We start from the raw sequence: 17,921 nt of genomic DNA on the forward strand, positions 1-17,921 counted from the left end.
ATGAAGCACCGCTCTGCCGAGTCCGGCAGGGCTGCTGAAGACCAAGCACCGTGGAAGGACTCCGAGGTTGAGCACATAGACGGCAGAGCGCCAACGCACCGCCACCAGACGAACTCCGGCTACGCCACCAACCGCCGCCAAGCAGCCAAAGCGTCACATCCACTCCAAGCTCACCATGAACGACACCCCCAAGAGGGTGACGACGCGGAGCGCCGCTGTCGCTCGCCCGGCACGGATTTGGGCTTTCGCCCGGCATACGATGCCATAGCTATTTGAATACATTAGTATAATCTGATCTGTGAAAATGAGCTTCTGTGCAAACCGTTTGGTTTCACGGAAGAAACACAAATCAAGATAGAGTAGGGTCGAGCAGTTCAGATTGCGGGGAGAAAGGCGTTGAGAGTTCCTGGTGGGAAAATAATCGTGTGTGTGGAAATTCGAAAACTAGTCACTCCTCTGCTACTACTTCGTTTAGGCGATAGCACTATCAGATTCAGCTACCAATAACATTGCAGTATATATATAGCGGGATAATGTGGTTTACGGTACGGGCGAACTGAACAAAACCAAAGCAACAGACAGCTTCATTCACAACGTAATCCGAATTTCACATCACTTGACCAAAAAACGAAGGACCAAACGCCTTATTTCGCATCATATATTACTTGGCCACATCTTTCCTGATGCAGCTCCCGTATAGACGTAGGAGTACTCAGTATGGCGGGTCGTCGTAGTTGCCGCCAGGGGAGTAGCTGCAAACAGCCACGGTGTCGTTGCTGCCGCGGCAGGTGCGGCAGGCGCAGCCGAGCTCTCGCGTGGTGTTCCGCACCACCAACTTGTAGGACCCGCATTCCTTGCCGGGCGCGCACGCGTTGGCGCCGTGGTCGTACCACCGCCGCTCGTACACCCACGAGCCGGTGGCGGCGGCGCCGTCTTGTTTCCCGCTGCCCCAGTACCTGTTCCGCGCGTAGATCGGCGGGATGTACTTTGGCGGCTCCAGCTTGCAGCGGGCGGCGAGCTGGGCCGCGTACCGCTTGGCGTCCTGCCCCAGCGTCCAGTTCCACTCCAGGGGTGCCACGCCCACCTCGCGGCGCGCGTCGTTGTGCCCCTGCAGGAACTGGAACGCCACGGGCACTCTAGGGGCCGCGACGGTGACGCCATTGTTGTCGTTAATGCTGGCTGATGCCAGTGACGGTGAGACCAGTGCAAGCAACAAGATGGCGAGGCAGATGGAAGGAGACATGGTCGTCTGTTGCATCTGTGACTCTGAGCTCGGTTGATTTGGTGAAGTTTAAGAGTAATTGACTTGATTATATAGGCCAGCACGGCGTTAACTTGCAGAAGCGTTTTGGAGGCAAGTGTGCTGCGTATGCGTCAGTTTGGACTTCGGAGAATTAACATGAAGCGTTCATCTCCGACTAGTCAATGGCATTCATTAGTACTACCAACATCACATACTTCCTTCTCAAAAGGAGTACTGATATAGGACAACACGAGGGGTTAACTTGCACAAGCGTATGCGTCAGTTTCGAATTCGGAGAATTAACATGAAGCGCTCATCTCCGAGTAATTAATGGCACTCACTGCTAGTACCGATAATTAACAGGTTAGCCGTTTTGCATGTACTACGTACGGCTTCCTTCTCCCTGATATATACTTGCACAACAGACCTTCCTTTCCTACACACAAAAGTCAAAAATGTGAGGACAAATGAAATAAATTTGTTCGCCTGTTGAACATTTCTTAAACATTCCGTTTCTCGTAAGAGACTTTCGCCGAGTAGGGCATTTTGGAGACCGAGCTCCATATAAAGGACTTAATTTTGAGAACTCCAAATTTCAAACTTTTCAGTTTCAAAAACATCTGAAAAAATACACATGTATACAGGGATGTAATGTGTACGTGTGCAAAATTTCATAATTATATACATTGAATTGCAAGCTGCAAAAAAATAAAAAAATCATGGACTTTGAGGATAAAGAGTACACATATGTTAAAAGAGCCACCGATTTTTTTTAGCTCTCATTTTAATCTATTTCGACCTGAAATTTTACACATGTACAATATGGCTCTAGGTATATGTGTATTTTTTCAGAATTTTTTGAAACTAAAAAGTTTGAATTTTGAACTTTTCAGATTAAGGCCTCCATGGAGCTCGGCTTCCATTTGGCATTTTCGGCTTTCGCCCCGCTTTATAAAGTCAACTACACGTCCATACAATAAGCTCAAGTGTCCTAAGATAAACTAGTCTCTCGGGGCATCAACACAAACACGCGTAAGAAAAAGCAGGAAAGAAATAGGAAAAAAAGGCACTAAGTGGCCGAAGTCTAGAGGGCATGCAGCGAGGCTAGTTGGCGAACGAGAGTAGTCATCACATCCATCATAAGACCCAGGCGATCACGATCTCCCTATCTACTCCCTCCTTTCCGGTTTATAAGGCTCAGTTCAAAAATCTTACCAACCAAGGTAGATGATGAGTGATGGAATATTTTTTATAGTTTGCAAAAGCACCCAATTAATGCTCTTATTTTTCTCAAAAAATTATGTTTACGAATGCATTAATTGCAATGCATGCATGCATAAAGTGCATGTATTGGTCAGTTTTCTCTTAATACTTGCATGCAATGATTTAATGCACCTTGAAGTCTGAACATGTGATGGGGAACAACCAAATTGAGCCTTATAAAATGAAAAAACTAAAATTTTGAGATAAGCCCTATAAACCGAAAAGGAGGGAGTAGATAACAGGTGCTAGTGCTAGCGTTGCAGACACCCACGCGTTCCCCTTGCTATGGCATCATGATGGACATCCATAAAGGCTATGACCACAATCTCGAAATGCTCCACAAGATATGCTGAAAGGAGCAGAAACTCGCTCGCGCATGGTCTGGTTGTGCTGACTAGGAGTCAAGGAGATTGATGTTTGATTGCAGATGTCCAAGCTAGTTTACGATCTCTGTTGGTATCTGGATATCCTAGTCTCTCTGAGTATACCTGTCTACTCTAGATCTAAAAAGATTGCAAATAATTTGAAGATAGAGGCAAAGGCCCGCCTAAGAAAGACCCGCTCAATCACCATATTGCATATTATTGTACGTCGTCCACAAACTATAAGCTAACGTCGCAAACATCAGCTAGAAGATGTCACAGACCTAGGATTATTCTAGTGCCAATATGTATTTTAGTGTGAAACATCCATGCATCATGTTTATTTCAAATAAATTTGAATTGGGAAAAAATTGAAGCCTCAAAATTTAAATAAAAGGGGTAAAAGAACCCTGAAAATCTCATGAAATGTTTCCAAAAAATGCCTTCTTTAATATCTGGCAATTGTTTACAATGTTTATGCCCAATAAATTTTTTGAACATTTTTAAAGAATATTTTTGGCACTAAATTTAGATCATATTGTACTTGGATTTGAAGTTATACTCATATATTATAGAATATAAATTCAAGAGGCTCTGAAATAAATTATGTGCATTTTGCTAGGTCCATTATTGGAGGTAAAATTATAATTTTGAGGGATTGACCATTTGAGGTATATGTATTTTTGGATTCGGAAAAAGATAAGATCGAGGTGTTGTGCTCCTACGACGGTGGTGGAATGAGAGGAATAGAATCAAGGAGGAAGGTAAACATGGAGATAATGATGCTACGTGTCTTATTGCTGAGAACCAAACTCATTAGTAGTTCATGTTGTACAAAGCAGATGTACCCCTCCCAATGAGAATGAACTGAAAACCAACATCGATGGCACTTCTAATACTGAATGAAGCACTATAGGGTGGGTGGGTTGCTATTATCAGGAATTGCAAAAGGTGAGGTAGATGCTTATGGTGCAGGAAAACTGGAGAAAGTCCTTAATCATTTCCATGCTGAGATCATGGTTGTCTTGCGGGGTGCCCATCTAGAAGCAACAACAGGCTTAAAATATGTGTGCTTTGAAACTGAGGATAATTAGGGGAACACTTTGAACTTGTACGCACCCTTGCAGACTGATCATGTAACTTCTGTAGTACCGGACTTACTGTCGAACCTAAGTTAGTACTATCACTTCATTGAGGGAGTGATGTTGAACAATACATGAATGCCCATGTGCCCAGTACTAAACTTCAAGAAAGCATCCATTGGATGGTTGTTGCAACACATGATGTTCTTATTTAAGCATGAGATGATAGATGGAACAATACTTCACAAGCAAACCATATTGGCCACCTGAGCCAACCAAGGAGTAGAGCCCAATCATTCTTAGGTTCATTCATGCACAAAATTTTGTGCTCAATTAGAATTGCTCTGTGAGTTTCATTGATACCCACGAACATGCTAGGACTGAGAACCATCAGGACATGCAATTACAAGGTAGTAGATGGCAAAAGTAAGACGGCAGACGGTGAGTCTTGGAGCTGCACAACACTTTGAGGGGTTGGCGGATGGAGGTGAGATAGACAACAATGATGGCTATAAGCTAAAATTGGCGAGCTTGAGAAACTTCAATGTATTGGCGGAAGAAAATTCTGAAGAATTAAACACTACTGATGGATATTAGCCGCAAAGCTGTGGGTTTGATCTACTGCCTGAAGAATACTTTAATTAATGGCACTCACTGCTAGTACCGATAATTAACAGGTTAGCCGTTTTGCATGTACGTACGACTTCCTTCTCCCTGATATATACTTGCACAACAGACCTTCCTTTCCTACACACAAAAGTCAAAAATGTGAGGACAAATGAAATAAATTTGTTCGCCTGTTGAACATTTCTTAAACATCCCGTTTCTCGTAAGAGACTTTCGCTGAGTAGGGCATTTTGAAGACCGGGTTCCATAAAGGCCTTAATTTTGAAATTTTCAAATTTCAAAATTTTCAGTTTCAAAAACATCTGAAAAAATACACATGTATACAAGGATGTAATGTGTACGTGTGGAAAATTTCATGATCATATACCTTGAATTGGAAGCTGCAAAAAAAATATCATGGACTTTGAGGATAAACAGTACACACATGTTAAAAAGCCACAAATTTGTCTTTTCTGTGTAGCTTTCATTTTAATCTATTTCGACCTGAAATTTTACACATGTACAATATGGCTCTAGGTATATGTGTATTTTTTTCAGAATTTTTTGAAACTAAAAAGTTGGAATTTTGAAGTTTTCAGATTAAGGCCTCCATGGAGCTCGGCTTCCATTTGGCATTTTTGGCTTTCGCCCCGCTTTATAAGGTCAACAACACGTCCATACAATAAGTTCAAGTGTCCTAAGATAAACTAGTCTCCTGGGGCATCAACACAAACAAAGCCTAAGAAAAGCATGGAAGAAATAGGAATAAAAGACCACTAAGTGGCCGAAGTCTCAGAGGGCTTGCTGCGAGGCAAGTTGGCGAGTGAGAGCACTCATCGCATCCATCATAAGACCCAGGCGATCGCGATCTCCCTGTCTATATATTAGGTGCTAATGCTACAAAATTGCTAATAAATTGAAAATAGAGGCAGAGGCCCGCCTAAGAAAGACCCGCTCAATCATATTACCTCTTATTGCACGTCGTCCACAAACTATAGGCTAAGTCGCAAACACCAGCTAGAAGATGTCACAGCCCTATAATTATTGTAGAGCCAACATTTATTTTATTGTGAAGCATCCATGCATCATTTTTATTTCAAATAAATTTGAATTGGGGAAAAACTGATGCCTCAAACTTTAAATAAAAAGGGCAAAAGAACCCTGAAAATCTCATTAAATGTTTAAAAAATGCCTTCTTTAATATTTGGAAATTTTATAAAATGCTTTATGCCCAACTAAAAATTGTGAACATTATAAGGAATATTTTGTGCACTGTATTTAAATCATATTGTACTTGGATTTGAAGTTATATTCATATATTATAGAATATAAATTCAAAAGGCTCTGAAACAAATTGTGTGCATTTGGCTAGGTCCATTATTGGAGATAAAACTGTAATTTTGAAGGATTGGCCATTTGTGGGATATGCTAGCTAAGGGTTAATCCCCCAAACCAGAAAGTATATGCATTTTTGGATTTGGAAAAAGATAAGATCAAGGTGTTGTGCTCCTACGACGATGGTGGAATGAGACGAATAGAATCAAGGAGGAAGGTAAACATGGTGATAATGTTGCTATGTGTCTTATTGCTGAAAATCAAACTGGTTAGTAGTTCAGATTGTACAAAGCATATGTACCCCTCCCAATGAGAATAAACTGAAAACCAACATCAATGGCACTTTTAATACTGAATCAAGCACTGCAGGGTGGGTGGGTTGCTATTATCAGGAATCGCAAAAAGTGAGGTAGAAGCTTGCGGTGCGGGAAAATTGAAGAAAGTCCTAAATCATTTCCACGCTGAGATCATGGTTGTCTTGTGGGGTTCCATCTAGAAGCAACAATAGGCTTAAAATATGTGTGCTTTGAAAGTGAGGATACATTGTTGTTTTTTTCTTTTAGAATGAAGGGCCACGGAGAGCCCGGCTTTGAACTAAAAAAGCTATCAACCGGCGAGGAGTTGGAACAAACGACCCAAATTACAACGGCCAGAACGACACAATGAGGAGAACTCGAAAGCAAACACTAACTACAACCTCCACAAGCAGCTAAAGAATGGAAAATAAGATTACAACTTGCAAAAGGCCGAGTACTCCAAACTAGGATCATATGTAGCAGAACGGAGCAGCAGAGTAGGACATAGCCAGCCTTCAAAGATGGACCAAGCTCCAGGAACACCTAGGGAAGAAGGGAAACAACATCTTCCTTCTCTATCACCGAAGAGGGGCCCTACCCCCTCGCCATGGCTCGTAGGCGGCACACCATCGGGATTTCGAGAAGCTAGCCCTAGAGCTAGAAGAATGTCGCCCTCACATTGTAAGGTGGACATAGGGTGATCACTTCGATTTGGGATATTCCTAGCCGGTCGCCTCACCACGGTCCACGCCCAACTAGTTGGAAAGGCAAGCTTCCTGGAATTGGAGCCAAAGAGGAGCCAACTGGGTACCAAGCACAAACTCAAAACAAAAACCAACCTCAGTCCCTCTCTTGTAGAGCCTCCCGACTGAGCCCAGCACCCCTGACGACGCCTCCAGCAAGGTCACGACATGTAAGCCGCCGCCGCAAAATCCGTGGTGGATTAAGGGTTTTCACCCGGCCAGGGGGTCGGGGTGGAGAGCAGGGGACCTTGGCTACGCCCCCATGGAGGAAAGCAGCACCCTTGGGCGTTGCCGCCACTGGGCCAGCCGGACCGGCCAAGGTTTCCCCCCACCCCCTAGCTGGCCACCAACACCCACCAACGCCGGAGCCAGAAAACAAATCGCTAACCTCTGTCGATGGAGAGAGAGAGAGAGAGGCAGCGAGGAAGGGGGATTTCGAACCTCCAGATCTGACAAAGAAGAGACTTCGCACTGCGGTCGGACTCCACCAGCCACCCGCCGCCCCCATGGCCGAGCACGCTGGCCAGCACCCCCTACGAACGCCACCTGCTGCCCAATGCCACCGCATCACCGGCTAGGGCCGCCACGCAGAAACCACTGGCCTCCGAGAGGGGATGGAGCACCAAGATCCCCCACCGCCACCTTCACCGGCGGCCGTCTTCGGTAGCAGCGAGGGGAGGAATGAGGTGGAGGGGGTGGCGGCGGCCAGGGAACCCTAGTCGCCCTCGAGTCGCCCGAGGGGGCAACAAGAGGGCCGAGCAGGATACGTTGTTGTTGCAAGGGATCAACAACGAAGAGTTTGGTTGATCACCTGCTTGCTAGCACTGGCATAATTAAAGGATGATCAAAAGCAAAACTCTAAAGTTGCTTTGTTTTGGCTAGGAAGAACTATAATAAAGTGTCTCGTAGTATAGCCAATTAGGGGAGCACTTTGAACTTGTACGCACCCTTGCAAACTGATCATGTAACTTTTGTTGTACTGGACTTACTGTTGAACCTAAGTCAGTATGGTCAGTTCATTGAGTAAGTGATGCTGAACAATACATGAGTGCCCATGTGCCCATTATGGAAGTACTAAACTTCAAGAAAGCATCCATTCCATGGTTGTTGCAACACACGGTGTTCTTATTTAAGCGTGAGATGAGAGATGGAACAATACTTCACAAGTAAACCATATTGACCATCTGAGCTAACCAAGGAGTAGAGCCCAATCATTCTTAGGTTCATACATGCACGAAATTTTGTGCTCAACTAGAATTGCTCTGTGAGTTTCATTGATACCCACAGACATGCTAGGACTGGGAACCATCAGGACATGTAATTGCAACTTTGCAAGGCCCTCGTGTCATGCACGGAGTAACAACATCACCATTGTCAACTGGAGATGCACTCGTTCAGGAATACCAAAAGCAATGGAAGCATAAGGGCAGGCAGAAGGGCCTTGGTGCTTCACACTAGTAGCTGTTGACTGATGGAGGTGAGGTAGACAACAATGAACAACATTATGAGGAAACTGGTGCTGCTGTTGCGAACCAAAACGAGGGTCGGGGGGTGAAGAAGTATAGTGAAAGCACTGGAGAAGGTAGCAGAAGACCAAAGTACGTCGGCAGACGGTGAGTCTTGGAGCTGCACAACCCTTTGAGGGGTTGGCGGATGGAGGTGAGATTGACAACAATGAGGGCTATGAGATGAAATTGGCGAGCTTGGGAAACTTCAATGTATTGGCAGAATAAAATTCAGAAGAATCAAACACTGCTGATGGATATTAGCTGCAAAGTTGTGGGTTTGATCTACTGCCTGAAGAATACTGAAGGGACTCAAGATGAAGGCAATCCTTAATTGAGTTTTCTTAGGGACTAATGTAGTAGATTTTGTAGTCCAATTTTCAGTAACTAACTGAAATTGACATGTGGTAATCTCTCTACTGCTAGAATTCCCTACTCATATTGCCTGCATTTTATGGACATGTGAACTACACCTGCGGTGATCTGCAATTGATGTTTATGTCTCATGCAGCCTTGTGGAGTATTCTTCACCTTCACCTCTGTTGATCATTGTCTTTTGTTATTGGTGCATGCCCTGCCACTTTTTGTTTGTTTATGTTTTCCTCTCATGATTTCCATGAGAAAGAGAAGGGTTATGGTTATGATGTCCATGTTAGAACGGGATCATTTCATTTCAACCATCATCCGGCGTCTTTATTGCGAGTGTTAACTCTACTACACTGCATTGGACATAATCTTTTTTTTTTGGAACAAACAGAAATCAGGATATCGTGGATGGAGAGTAGGATCGAGCAGATCAGATTGCGGGGAGAAAGGCGTGTAGAGTTTCTGGTGAGAAACTAATCGTACGTGAGGAAAGTCGAAAACTAGTCACACACATCTGCTATTTGGTTCAGGCGATATCACCATCAGATTGAGCTACGAATAACATTGCGGTACCGGGATTTACAGATAAATAAAGTGGTTTACGGGCGAACTGAAATTTCCCACAAAAGTAACAGACAGCTTCAGTCAGAGTGTAGTCCGAATTCCCCATTACTTGACCAAAACAAACCGCCGGACCAAACGCCTTATTTCGCATCATATACTATTTGAACAGAAGACATCTTTCCTGATTTAGCTTCCGTATATATACAGTACTCAGTATGGCCGGTCGTTGTAGTCGCAGGCAGGGAAGTAGCTGCAAACAGCCACGGTGTCGGGGCTGCTCCGGCAGGTGCGGCGGGCGCAGCCGAGCTCCTGCGCGGTGCTGCACACCACCAGCTTGTAGGCCCCGCATTCGTGGCCGGGCGCGCACGCGTTAGCGCGGTAGTCGTACCACCGCCGCCCGTTCACCCACGAGGCGGTGACGGCGGCGCCATCTTGGTAACCGCTGCCGTTGTAGGTGTTCTGCAGGTAGATCAGCTCGATGTCTAGTGGCTCCAGCTTGCAGCCGATGCGGAGCCGGTCCGCGTACCGCTGGGCGTCCTGCTCCAGCGTCGAGTTCCACTCCAGGGGTGCCACGCCGACATCGCCACGCGCGTCGTTGTGCGCCTGCAGGAACTGGGTCGCCGTGGGCACGCTAGGGGCCGCGACGGCGACGCCATTGTTGTTGTTAATGCTGGCTGATGCCGGCGACTGCGGGACCAGTGCAAGCAACAAGATGGCGAGGCAGATGGAAGGAGACATGGTCATCTGTTGCATCTGTGACTGTGAGCTCAGTTGATTTGGTGAAGTTGTAGAGGAATTGACGTGCTTATATAGGACAACACGAGGGGTTAACTTGCAAAAGCGTTTTGGATACAAGTTTGCTGCTTATGCGTCAGTTTGGACTTGGGAGAATTAACATCACCAGCGTTCATCTCCGAGTAAATTAATGGCATTCACTGCATCCGTCCATCACCACCCAAGCCGCCCATGTAGCAGAGGCACGCGCATGCGCCTACATGCAAAGCTGACTTGTTAGCAGGCAAGCAGCTTAATTGATCTACAAGTATTCAATTTGCAAGCAGATAGACAAGCAAGAGAGCAGCGTTGTAGCGGACGAGCACCTGCCAAATGGACGAGGGATATGTTCCACCGGGCTTTGAATGCAATTGTATATGTCAGGAGAACTAATCTGTGGTTGGATGGTTAGAGGGACGGTGGTATGCTCAGCCCAACAGGGTTTAAATTCTGGTTCCCGTCGATGATGAGGTGCCTACAGTGACTTTGTAAATCTCAAGATGATATGTCGGCTCAGTCTTTCGGAAATGCTCATAGAGATAGGGGATGCATGTGTGCATTTATAGGGGTGTGCGTATGTGCTTATGTTAAAAAAAAAGACCCGTACTTAACGTGGAATAGTGGAATACGGTCGGACCGACGTTTCATCTGACGATTCGGTCACGGCGCACGGGTCAACTGTTCCCATGGTACAGAACGGAAGTGCCGGTTCATGACAGTTGGCCACGTTCCGTCCCGTGTCACGAACCGGTGAATTTGCAATGGATAAGAATGTATGGCACAGCGGCTCCACCACGCCCCACCTGACCCCTGTAGTAGTATACCCAAAATAAAAGATTTATCCCTTTGGACGACCGCAGCTGTCAAAAGCAGAGGCAACGCCATGGCGACGGCGGAGGCGGGACGGAAGCCAATGGCTTCGAGTTTCCATCAGATCCTGTTGACAGGTATCTGTTCCCAGTGTCTGAGCGCCCAGCCCACAGCAGTCAACCGGGAAGGATGATCCTCAAGCCCCCGGCTGGACGACGAGGTACATAGATCCATTTCTCTGCTCCTGAATCAATTATGTTTGTTCTTTTTTCCAAATACAATGCATGACATAAGAAATGCTAAATCACGGTACTGCTTGCTGCCATACATCTCCTATATGCCCGATAATAGGGACGCGGACGAAGAGGCACGACGACGCACACCCCTTAAATCAAAGCCACTAGTTATTCGTTTGGGGATCGGTGTAGGTTTTAGTTTAATTGGAGCGAAAGCGCAATTCGAGATACTGTGTCTGACAAACATAGCAAAGATTTCAACCAAGCAATGAATGGCAAAGACTTCTGGTACATGTCCATTTAATAAAAAGAACCATGCATGATGAAGCATTGTAAAAATGTAAAGAAAGAAATTTTCTCTTCCACGGATGTCCTGTAGCAATTTCGTTTGTGTCTATGTGACGGGATACATTTGTTTTGATTTTGACAATTAATTGCACCTTTCTTAAAATTTTATTATTAAATCCTCAGCTTTCTACAAGAGAATAATTCCTCGGATTTTCAAAAAAATCTGAGATTATTATGAATAAGTTTCAAGAACCATTACCATGAAGTTCTCAGTTTTTCACTAAAGATAAAAAACAATATGAAATGTGTTGAAAAATCTCTCGAATATACCTACACAATTGTCTAGGAATTAGCATTGAAAGAAATTTCCTAGGAAATTGGACTCCCTCTGTCCAAAAATACTTGTCATCAAAATAGATAAAAAAGATGTTTCTAGAACTAAAATACGTCTACATATATCTTCTTTTGTCCATTTTAATGACAAGTATTTTCGGATGGGGGGTGGGGGGTACTCCACAAGCTGCATTTATTAGATGTGTTTATATGATTCAAAACGTAAGGCTCTTAAAATTTACATGCATGTGGGGCATTGTCAGATGTCTAATCCAAGTGTCCGACTGTTCACATGTAGATGTGTTCACACATAGATGCATTTATTCTTTGTCAAGGATCATTAAGACTATAGAAAAATACCTCTCCTAAAATAAGCATACGTCCAATTAAATTTGAGAAATACATGCAGACTAATATAACGGTACAGATCCCTATGCTTACTCAATGATGAGATATAGGGAGGGTGAGCCCGCAGGTACTCCTATGCATTTTCGAGATAGTAGTAGTTAATTAAGCAAAGAAATAATATTCAGTGCATGCGTCGATTTCTTTCCAAATTACACAGAATCCGTGTAGAGAATGCACCTCTTGAACGTCCATCCTGTGCTGGAAGGATAAGTACCCTGGAAAAAACATTGAGATCTATGCGGAGAAGAAGACTGAAACTGTTGTAATCCCTGCTGTTGGAGACAATTTTGATTCACTTGGAGAAGCTATGACTATTACACTGAATTCCTGGGAAATTGGTTTTGGAGTTCGATATGGAAAAGGCAGATTGAACGTTGAGAGGACCAGATGTATGCAGGAGATAGTTGTGGCTGCTCGGTTAGTATTATTTTTCGGTTAACCATCAGCATGACAAAACTGAGCTGATGCATCATAAATAATGCTTCTGGCCATATAAAAATGAAAAACCGCATTTTTTTGTGACAAACTTTTTGCAGGGGGTTTCAGAAAAAAGTAACACATGGTCCTGCCGTTCTAAGTGCCCAACAATGATACAGTTGCTCCAATCAAAAGACAATGGATGGTACATAAGTGAGCACAGGACATTCCACAATCACTCTCTAATAGATAAGTGTGGTGAAAAGATATACTGACATTCGCAAACATATCGACATGTCTACCTGTGACCTTGTAAGGCAGCTTCGTGAAAATCTCTACTATTAAAGGGGAATCTGCAGTCGTCGTTGTCGTGGTGATGGTTCGACCTCCTACCCATGTATGCCAGCCCTGAGCGAGGAGGCCAGGAGGCCACGATCGCACCAGCCTCAAAACTTACCTTGCCAATCCCTCTCTAACTCGGCCCACGAACAAGATCCATCGCCAATCCAGCCCACGAACGACATCCAGGAACCAATACTGCAGCGCGAGAACCACGACCACGCACCAGCCGAAGAAACAGTTAGGACTCAGTCCACGAACTCCATGAGCGAGGTCCATTGACCAAAAAACAAACCACGTCCATGCCGAGCTCCATCAAGCCAGCCGCAAACACACGTCGCCGGGGAGAGAAACGCCGGTTCTTCCTCTCGCTGTCCGGCCACATCGTTCTTGCGGCAGGCGTCAGCTGTACGAGCTGAGCTGCAACCTCAGCTGGCACCGGAACGAGCAACCTCTGATCGCGACTGTTGTGTACCAGGGTCGGTGGCCTCTTCTCAAGTGTTGTAACCAGACTGCGGCAGCAACCTCGCGGTCGTCCGAACCAGCCACCTCCGCGCCTGAACGACAACCTCCATGCGCAGGCTATCGCTGCACCCCCATCTCCCGACGCTGCAGCTACATCCTCCTGTCACCATCTTCACAGTTCCCTAGGTTTGTTTGCCCTCCTCAGCTGTTTCCTACAGATAAATGCATTCATGATGTCTCAGCAAAGTACCTACATCAGACACATACTAAACTGAACCTTTAAGGACTGAACACTGAACCTTTAAGGACTGAACCTTTTAGTCTATGTGCCAGCTACCTGAATCTCTACTATTTCAAGGAAGAATAGGCTCATCAAATGCTTCATTTGCACCATGTTATCTCTGATGTCTTTGCAGCAAGTACACCCAATGCAAATAAATGACAGAAATTCCAGTAACTGCCTGATCATTTTTGAAATGCAAAAGAAAGCAGGTAATAAGAACCTAAAGCTTCTACAGGACACATAAATGTCACAAGACAGAGGGGATCTCTATGATAAAGGGAAAAGAGGTATGTGTATGCCAATCACATGTCTGGACATAAGGTCTTCAATAAGCTTTCATAACTTAGCCTACATTAATCTTCTCAGTTGTTGATTATGAGAGGAGACCAAGATCACAACCCACCACTACATCCCGGCCACCATCTGGTTTCTTCATACGCGAACAAACGGACACCACTAACTACAGTGTTTCGTCTTCCGATGATGATGACAATGTGCGCACACAAGTGCCTATGATGGTTCCCATAGCCGGCAATCTCACAGCCTTCCACCCAATACAGCAGGTGCAAACCTCAATCGGTATCAACTTTACACATGACATTTTTTTCAGATTGTGCATTCATACATTTGTTAACAAAGTGATCCACATAAAATGGTTCTTCAGGAAATCATTCTCGTGAAGCCACTTACTATGATCACCGTGTATCACTTCATGGAACACACAGCAGCATTCAGCATAATATTGGTTCAGATATACCGGTTGGGGTGTCGTACCAAAATATGCCGGTCGAGGACAGACAAGAGAGGAACAACTACAGAAGGGCGTCCTACAAAAATATGTCAGTCGAGGACAAGCAAGAGAGGAACAGGTGCAGAAGGGCGTCCTACCAATATATGCCGGTCGAGGACAAGCAAGAGAGGAACAGCTGCAGAAGGGCGTCCTACCAAAATATGCCGGTCGAGGAGAAGCAAGAGACAAACGCTCGTCGAAGAGCACGTGTGCACAACATACCACCCAAGGAGAAGCAGAAGATGCTAGCTGAACGCAACGCACTACTCGCAGCTAGGCGCAACATCCCTTGCGCTGAATCCATTGCAATGCCACGCCCAGATGCAGCTACCTTAGCTACGCCCAACCTGATGTCGAGCACTCATGCATTGGCTGTCAGAGACCCCGCCGCCTCAGCTCCTCCCCCCCCCCCCCCCCCCCCCCCCCCCCCCCCCCCCGGTTAGCGAGTAAGGCTGGTTACAGCTACGAATCAAACGGTAATCCTCCCAACTTTACTCTACTTGTTATATCCATGTGCGTTGAACCAGTATTTACCGGCTCCCCAATCGTGCAGGCGAGTACCTTAGTCGTACCCTGGACGATAATGAGGCCCCCAGCGACCTCATAAATGCCTCCGGGCAAACCAATGATCAGCAAATACACAACCAGAATCAAGCCCATGAGTAGAAGCAGGAGACCAGTGTTGGGGAACGTAGTAATTTTAAAAAAATTCCTACGCACACGCAAGATCATGGTGATGCATAGCAACGAGAGGAGAGAGTGTTGTCTACGTACCCTCGTAGACCGACAGCGGAAGCGTTATGACAACGCGGTTGATGTAGTCGTACGTCTTCACGGCCCGACCGATCAAGCACCGAAACTACGGCACCTCCGAGTTCTAGCACACGTTCAGCTCGATGACGATCCCCGGACTCTGATCCAACAAAGTGTCGGGGAAGAGTTCCGTCAGCACAACGGTGTGGTGACGATCTTGATGTTCTACCGTCGCAGGGCTTCGCCTAAGCACCGCTACAATATTATCGAGGATTATGTTGGAGGGGGGCACCGCACACGGCTAAGAGAACAATCACGAAGATCAACTTGTGTGTCTAGAGGTGCCCCCTGCCCCCGTATATAAAGGAGCAAGGGGGGACGAGGCCGTCCCTAGGAGAGGCGCGCCAGGTGTGGAGTCCTACTAGGACTCCCTAGTCCTAGTAGGATTCCACCTCCCATATGGAATAGGAAAAGAGGAAGGGAAAAGGAGAAGGAAGGAAGGGGGCGCCCCCCTTCCCTAGTCCAATTTCCACCAGACTAAGGGGAGGGGTGCGGCCACCCTTGAGGCCCTTTTCCTTCTTTCCCGTATGGCCCAATAAGGCCCAATACGTATTCCTGTAACTCTCCGGTACTCCAAAAAATACCCGAATCACTCGGAACCTTTCCGATGTCCGAATATAGTCGTCCAATATATCGATCTTTACGTCTCGACCATTTCGAGACTCCTCGTCATGTCCCCGATCTCATCCGGGACTCCGAACTCCTTCGGTACATCAAAACTCATAAACTCATAATATAACTATCATCGAAACCTTAAGCGTGCGGACCCTACGGGTTAGAGAACAATGTAGACATGACCGAGACACGTCTCCGGTCAATAACCAATAGCGGAACCTGGATGCTCATATTGGCTCCCACATATTCTACGAAGATATTTATCGGTCAGACCGCATAACAACATACGTTGTTCCCTTTGTCATCGGTATGTTACTTGCCCGAGATTCGATCGTCGGTATCTCAATACGTAGTTCAATCTCGTTACCGGCAAGTCCCTTTACTCGTTCCGTAATACATCATCCTGCAACTAACTCATTAGTTGCAATGCTTGCAAGGCTTAAGTGATGTGCATTACCGAGAGGGCCCAGAGATACCTCTCCAACAATCGGAGTGACAAATCCTAATCTCGAAATACGCCAACCCAACATGTACCTTTGGAGACACCTGTAAAGCTCCTTTATAATCACCCAATTACGTTGTGACGTTTGGTAGCACACAAAGTGTTCCTCCGGCAAAAGGGAGTTGCATAATCTCATAGTCATAGGAACATGTATAAGTCATGAAGAAAGCAATAGCAATGTACTAAACGATCGGGTGCTAAGCTAATGGAATGGGTCATGTCAATCACATTATTCTTCTAATGATGTGATCCCGTTAATCAAATAACAACTCTTTTGTTTATGGTTAGGAAACATAACCATCTTCGATTAACGAGCTAGTCAAGTAGAGGCATACTAGTGACACTCTGTTTGTCTATGTATTCACACATGTATTATGTTTTCGGTTAATACAATTCTAGCATGAATAATAAACATTTATCATGATATAAGGAAATAAATAATAACTTTATTATTGCCTCTAGGGCATATTTCCTTCAGTCTCCCACTTGCACTAGAGTCAATAATCTATTTCACATCGCCATGTAATTCAACACTAATAGTTCACATCACCATGTGATTAACACCCATAGTTCACATCGTCATGTGACCTATACCCAAAGGGTTTACTAGAGTCAGTAATCTAGTTCACATCGTTTATGTGATTAACACCCAAAGAGTACTAAGGTGTGATCATGTTTTGCTTGTGAGATAATTTTAGTCAACGGGTCTGTCACATACAGATCCGTAAGTATTTTGCGAATTCTATGTCTACAATGCTCTGCACGGAGCTACTCTAGCTAATTGCTCCCACTTTCAATATGTATCTAGATCGAGACTTAGAGTCATCCAGATCTGTGTCAAAACTTGCATCGACGTAACTTTTTACGACGAACCTTTTGTCACCTCCATAATTGAGAAATATTTCCTTATTCCACTAAGGATAATTTTGACCGCTGTCCAGTGATCTACTCTTAGATCACTATTGTACTCCCTTGCTTAACACAGTGTAGGGTATATAATAGATCTGGTACACAGCATGACATACTTTATAGAACCTATGGCTGAGGCATAGGGAATGACTTTCATTCTCTTTCTATCTTCTGCCGTGGTCGGGCTTTGAGTCTTACTCAATTTCACACCTTGTAAAACAGCCAAGAACTCTTTCTTTGACTGTTCCATTTTTGAACTACTTCAAAATATTGTCAAGGTATGTACTCATTGAAAAAACTTATCAAGCGTCTTGATCTATCTCTATAGATCTTGATGCTTAATATGTAAGCAGCTTCACCGAGGTCTTTCTTTGAAAAACTTCTTTGAAAACACTCCTTTATGCTTTGCAGAATAATTCTACATTATTTTCGATCAACAATATGTCATTCACATATACTTATCAGAAATGTTGTAGTGCTCCCACTCACTTTCTTGTAAATACAGGCTTCACCGCAAGTCTGTATAAAACTATATGCTTTGATCAACTTCTCAAAGCGTATATTCCAACTCCGA

At 45.0% G+C, this 17,921-nt stretch overlaps 2 protein-coding genes across 2 annotated transcripts; both read right to left on the reverse strand.

The window, feature by feature from the left end:
• Window positions 1-680: 680 nt before the first annotated feature.
• LOC125533979 (pathogenesis-related protein PRMS-like) lies at window positions 681-1,324 on the reverse strand. The gene has a single exon (XM_048697295.1). The coding sequence runs from the start codon at window positions 1,256-1,258 to the stop codon at window positions 713-715; it is 546 nt and encodes a 181-aa protein (XP_048553252.1). The 5' UTR covers window positions 1,259-1,324; the 3' UTR covers window positions 681-712.
• Window positions 1,325-9,504: 8,180 nt separating this feature from the next.
• Window positions 9,505-10,160, reverse strand: LOC125533980 (pathogenesis-related protein PRMS-like). Its single transcript, XM_048697296.1, has one exon. The coding sequence runs from the start codon at window positions 10,116-10,118 to the stop codon at window positions 9,576-9,578; it is 543 nt and encodes a 180-aa protein (XP_048553253.1). The 5' UTR covers window positions 10,119-10,160; the 3' UTR covers window positions 9,505-9,575.
• Between the last annotated feature and the right edge of the window lie 7,761 nt (window positions 10,161-17,921).

The sequence above is a fragment of the Triticum urartu genome, chromosome 2 (genome assembly GCF_003073215.2).
Source record: "Triticum urartu cultivar G1812 chromosome 2, Tu2.1, whole genome shotgun sequence".
Classification (NCBI taxonomy): Eukaryota; Viridiplantae; Streptophyta; class Magnoliopsida; order Poales; family Poaceae; genus Triticum; species Triticum urartu.

What these genes read in the sequence shown, in the direction of transcription:
- LOC125533979 (XM_048697295.1), bottom strand. Translation starts at nt 1,258, where the DNA reads ATGCAACAGACGACCATGTCTCCTTCCATCTGCCTCGCCATCTTGTTG.
- LOC125533980 (XM_048697296.1), bottom strand. Translation starts at nt 10,118, where the DNA reads ATGCAACAGATGACCATGTCTCCTTCCATCTGCCTCGCCATCTTGTTG.